Source organism: Octopus bimaculoides, chromosome 27, assembly GCF_001194135.2.
Source record: "Octopus bimaculoides isolate UCB-OBI-ISO-001 chromosome 27, ASM119413v2, whole genome shotgun sequence".
Lineage (NCBI taxonomy): Eukaryota > Metazoa > Mollusca > Cephalopoda > Octopoda > Octopodidae > Octopus > Octopus bimaculoides.
Window position 1 is genome coordinate 4,039,674 of NC_069007.1, and position 5,267 is coordinate 4,044,940.

Genomic DNA, 5,267 nt, shown 5'->3' on the forward strand with positions numbered 1-5,267 from the left:
ATTACTAATTGACAATTCCCTGCCCTGCATATATATATATATATATAAATTTAAAATTATTTATAGTACAGTGGACATTTATTGTGGTTTTAGAGTCAGGATTTGACTGCTATTTTTCAGCGTGGCGGTATCTCTTAGATACCCTGTATTATAATTTTAAATGATTATTACCTTTGATGGTTTTTATTCCCATGCTGGCCACTTGATAAGATCAATATTTTAAATATTGATCTTATCCTTATTTATATAAATATATATATATAAAATTAATTTTCTAAGTTTTGATGTACTTTTTTTTTGTTTATGTTTATTTTTTTTACTTTCCAGTTCGGATTGATGCTTTTACTTCAGAAATATTGATGTATGAAACATGCAATTTCCAGAAAATTCTGCAGAAATTCAAGTAATATGTTTTTTTTTTAATTGTTGTTGTTGTACTCTAAAAATTTATATATTTAATGTATTTTATTCTTTTACTTGTTTCAGTCTTTAGACTGCCGCCATGCTGGGGCATTGCTTTGAAGAATTAATCAGATGTATTGACCCCAGTACTTATTGTATTGGTCTCTTTTGCTGCACCGCTAAGTTACGGAGATGTAAACGCACCAGCACTGGTTGTCAAGCCAGGACACACACACATGCACCCCTGCCCTCATATTTATATATATATATTATGTATGTGTGTGTGTATATCATCATCATCATCGTTTAACGTCCGCTTTTCATGCTGGCATGGGTTGGATGGTTTGACTGAGGACTGGGGAGCCAGAAGGCTGCACCCGGCTCCAATCTGATCTGGCAATGTTTCTACAGCTGGATGCTCTTCCTAACGCCAACCACTCCAAGACAGTAGTGGGTGCTTTTATGTGCCACTGGCATGAGAGCCAGTCAGGCAGTTCTGGCAACAACCACACTCAAAAGGTGCTTTTTATGTGCTACCTGCATGGGAGCCAGTCCAGCGGCACTGGCAATGACCACGCTCGAATGTTGTTTTTCACGTGCCACCGGCATATGTGCAACACAAACACATGCAAATTGTTCAACAAGAGATTGCAGAACCATCCTTCTCAGACTACAAGAGACTATCGTTATTATTATCATTATTATTATTATTATCTTTCAACCCTTTAACATTCAGTTAACTCCTCCATCAAATGTAATGCTTATTTATTCTCATTGTTTTGAATTAACCATGCATTATCTTGCGGCTTTGAGGTTCCAATGATATGATTTGTTCATTCTAAGAATGACAATGTAGGGTAGGTGTGAGAGGCTGGATCTGGTCAGTTTGAACAAGATACAGATTATTTGGGCCAGGTATGGCTGGTTTAAATGCTAAAGAGTTAATAACACTGTAACAAAACTTTAATCTTTTTGTATTCGGTCTGTAAGTGTTATTTCCTGTTTGCTTCTATCTACAAATCAAAGGAAATCACTACCATTCCTTTCAAGCTTTGCTTTTGTCACCTGGACATCAAAGTTTTGAAACTGGTCTGTTTTCCATTACATTTCAGACAGATTCAGCATTGAGTTGCTGAAGCAGAAATATCGTTACAGCAAATATTCTGCTCAATACCACAGTTTTGCTTGTCAGTTGCTTGACCATAACCATTCAAGCATGTCCCTCAGTGGCTTACAATATGTGCATCCCTGATCATGAATAGGAGTAGTGGGGGAGCATCATAACCATATGCCGAGAGGAATTCTTTAGGGTTTGAATAAATATCATAAATGCAAAGTTTGAAGGAAATATTGGCCATTTTTCATACTTCCTAGAGATAAGTAAATGGGAAATAACAGTTGGTAGCCAAGGACAAAAACCATGTTACGTGGTGTAATTGATGCTGTATTTTAATTCTTCTCATTTCAGTCCTGTCCATTGCAATACATTTCTCTACAACATTTTCTGCAAATTTCACAGGTGAGAAAACAGTTTCCAATCCAACGTTTTACTGTCCTTTACTCTAAGGGGTCTCCCATGCTTAACCGAGATATTAATGTATTAAACTACAAAAATACATGGTCAAGATATTACTTTGGGTCACTGTGTTGCACCCTTGAGCAAGGCATTTGACTTTGCTGTTTTGTCTTTGAAACCAGTTTTTGTTAAGTCAGTCTTGGTAGAATTTGAATTCAGAATGTAAAGATGGATGAAATACCTCTAAGAATTTTGTCTGGCATGCGAACAACACTGCCATCTTGAAACAAAAATCATTACAATTCTTTTGTACCCTGCATCCACCCCTGCACCAAACTTACAAACTTTATTAACCTTTTTGTATTCAGATTATTTTGTCAAATGTAATGTTTTTGTTTATTTATATTGTTTTGAATTAATCATGCATTATCATGTAGCAGAGAGATTTCGATGATGTGGTTGTTCAGTTTTAGAATGACATTGTAAGGTTGATGTGAGAGACCAGATGCGGCCAGTTTCAACATAAAACAAGTGAAATATTTTGGTTGGATATGGCAGGTTTGACTGCTAAAGGATTAAACAATGACACCAAACACTTTTAGTTTCCTTTGACTCAAGAATTTTATTGTTTTAATCCAACTTGTATTTTCCAGTTTAAAATCTTCAAGATATCTGCTGAGTCATTGTGCTGGAGAGACCAGTTGTATAATAAGCGAAGCTGTTTCAAATCGTCATACCATGTAAGTTATTTAGATTTATTCATTATATTCTATTTATAAGGTGGCACGCTGGCAGAAACGGCTCCAGCATGGCCATGGTCAAATGACTGAAATGTGTAAAAGAGTACCATTTTATTTTCTTAGATTAAATTGCTCTGACCTCTACCAGAAATACTCCAAGAATATCAATGCTGCACACCCACTCAATGTGCCATGGATTCCACTTGATACACAACTGTTGACACCTTATCATATTAGTAATGGACGGATCCCGGCAACATTTAATCCGAAAGGTAAGTAAATGATTTTATGACCAGTGAACAATCATTTGCCATTTAATCCTTAAACATCCAGATTAGCTTATTTATTCACATTGTTTCGAATTAATCATACATTATCTTGTAACTTTGAGATTTCAATGATGTGATTGTTTATAATTTTAGAATGACATTGTAGGTAAGTGTGAGAAGTTTGATCTGGCTGGTTTGAACACAAAAAAGGTAGAATATTTGGACCTCTCAACAAACTTTCTCTCCTCTCCTTCTTCCCTCTCTCTACACAGACGTTGTAGTCAGACAGAAAGAAATCATTTTCTCTTATATAATATAATTTCACTCATCTCATATGACTTAGTTTCATGGGTGTGTAGAACATGTGACGCTGAGTCATATATATATATATATATATATATATATTGAGTGACTCAGCTTCACATGGAAGGGGTAGGGTGTGTCTGTGCTTCCTTATCTTGACATCATGTGATGATAATTGTAAGTTAGTGGTGCTTCTTTCCAATTTTTCGAGAAAACAAACATGTCTGGCTTTACATCATCATCATTTAACATCCATCTTTTCCATACTTGCATAGGTCAGATGGACTGATCTGAAGGACATTTTGCTGTTATTTCAAGCAAAGTATGCCACAGTCCAAGTGTTCTCGGTTCATTTCTCTTGTTGTTTAACCCCTGGTCAGTCCCGATTGAGTAGACTTTTGATCAGTGAAGATCCAGTGATGAGCTGGCAGAAATGTTAGCACGCTGGGCGAAATGCTTAGCGGTACTTCGTCTGTCTTTACGTTCTGAGTTCAAATTCCGCCGAGGTCGACTTTGCCTGTCATCCTTTCGGGGTCGATAAATTAAGTACCAGTTACGCACTGGGGCCGATATAATCGACTTAAACCCCTTTGTTTGTCTCCTCTATGTTTAGCCCCTTGTGGGCAATAAAGAAATTGAAGATCCAACGGTGACCTTCTCATCATTTTATATATCTTGGATTACATTTAAAGTGTCCTTCTCTGTTTTAAAATGACAGAACATGATTTGAAGGGGATTTAACAGGTATTTCTGGTATGTTTCATTCCTTCTGTTTTCTTTCACAGGTAAAAGAAAATGGAAGAAGAAGAATGTTGCAACGTCCTCACAAAAAAGTGAGAAGAAAGCAAAGAGGTCCTGATGTAAATATCACGAGAATAAAAACTATAAATTGTAAGTTTGTCCTTCTTGCTGTTTGGCCCCTGGTCAATCCACATCCAAATTAGTCCAGCTATGACCTCTCTTTATTATTCCAGCAAAATGGTGTATCTACAACTAGCATCGTCCTATTTGTTTAGCTTGTACTTGTTTCAGTTGTGACACTGTGATCATGCTGGGGCACCACCTTGAAGAATTTTAGTTGAAGAATCGTCCCCGGTACTTATGGTTTTTTCAGTGGTTAGAACGTTGAGCTTATGATCGTAAGGTTGTGAGTTCGAATCCCGGACCGGGCTGTGTGTTGTGTTCTTGAGCACGACACTTTATTTCACATTGCTCCTGTTCATTCATCTGTAGAAATGAGTTGTGATGTCACTGGTGCCAAACTGTTTTGGCCCCTTTGCCTTTCCCTTGGATAACATCAGTGGCGTAGAGAAGGGAGGCTGGTATTCAAGGGCGACTGTTGGCTTTCCACAAACAACCTTGCCTGGACTTGTGCCTCAGAAGGAAACTTCCTAGGTGCAATCCCATGGCCCTTCATGACTGAAGGGGGTCTCAGTGATATGGCGAGGGATTACTGTACCCCATAGCATTTAGGGCTGCCTCAGTGTAGGTCCTTTTACAGAAAGGAAGAATTTTGTTCATTAATCAATGAATTTAGTACAACAAAAACTGCTGGAGTTGAAAAAATTATTTAAAGTCTTCAAGATGTGATTCCCAGCATAATTATCATTCAATGACTGAAATCAATACAAGAACACAAGATAAAAAACAAAAAACTGCATGACATTAATAAGGCATTCAGTTTTTTTAATTGCTCAAACTATTATATAAAAATTAACAGAGGAATACAAAAAAAAAAATTGAGAGTAAATGAATAAAAAAAAAAGACAAGGAATTTGAAAGAATGAAAGAAGAAATGTAAAAGTTAAGATGACTGATTAACATGTCTATGATGTTGCTCCAGCCTTGGCTTGTTTAGCAGTCTTCAATGGTGACATCAAAAATAAGTAACCTTTTTTAACACATCTCTTCTCGTTTAAATCACAAATGAAGTTTTGTGGGCAGCAGTGCATGTAATCAGCACAGCAAACAGCCTGGAAAAGAAAGGCAGACAGCAACATTAGCCGTCGAGCAATGGTGGGGGGGGACAAACAAGTA

At 36.9% G+C, this 5,267-nt stretch overlaps 2 protein-coding genes across 3 annotated transcripts in view; one reads left to right on the forward strand and one right to left on the reverse strand.

Annotated features, from left to right (window-relative positions):
* LOC106879172 (little elongation complex subunit 2) overlaps window positions 1-5,267 on the forward strand; it is a 24,985-nt gene that overhangs the window by 15,579 nt on the left and 4,139 nt on the right. The window contains exons 12-16 of the mRNA XM_014928615.2: window positions 328-403; window positions 1,871-1,921; window positions 2,572-2,658; window positions 2,782-2,930; window positions 4,016-4,121. Of these exons, the coding sequence (XP_014784101.1) occupies window positions 328-403; window positions 1,871-1,921; window positions 2,572-2,658; window positions 2,782-2,930; window positions 4,016-4,089 (437 nt within the window). The 3' untranslated portion in view covers window positions 4,090-4,121. The remainder of the gene's footprint in view (window positions 1-327; window positions 404-1,870; window positions 1,922-2,571; window positions 2,659-2,781; window positions 2,931-4,015; window positions 4,122-5,267) is intronic.
* LOC106879173 (progranulin) overlaps window positions 4,872-5,267 on the reverse strand; it is a 19,940-nt gene continuing 19,544 nt past the window's right edge. For both annotated transcript variants that reach the window (XM_014928617.2, XM_014928618.2), the window contains one exon: window positions 4,872-5,203. In XM_014928617.2, the coding sequence (XP_014784103.1) occupies window positions 5,057-5,203 (147 nt within the window). In that variant the 3' untranslated portion in view covers window positions 4,872-5,056. The remainder of the gene's footprint in view (window positions 5,204-5,267) is intronic.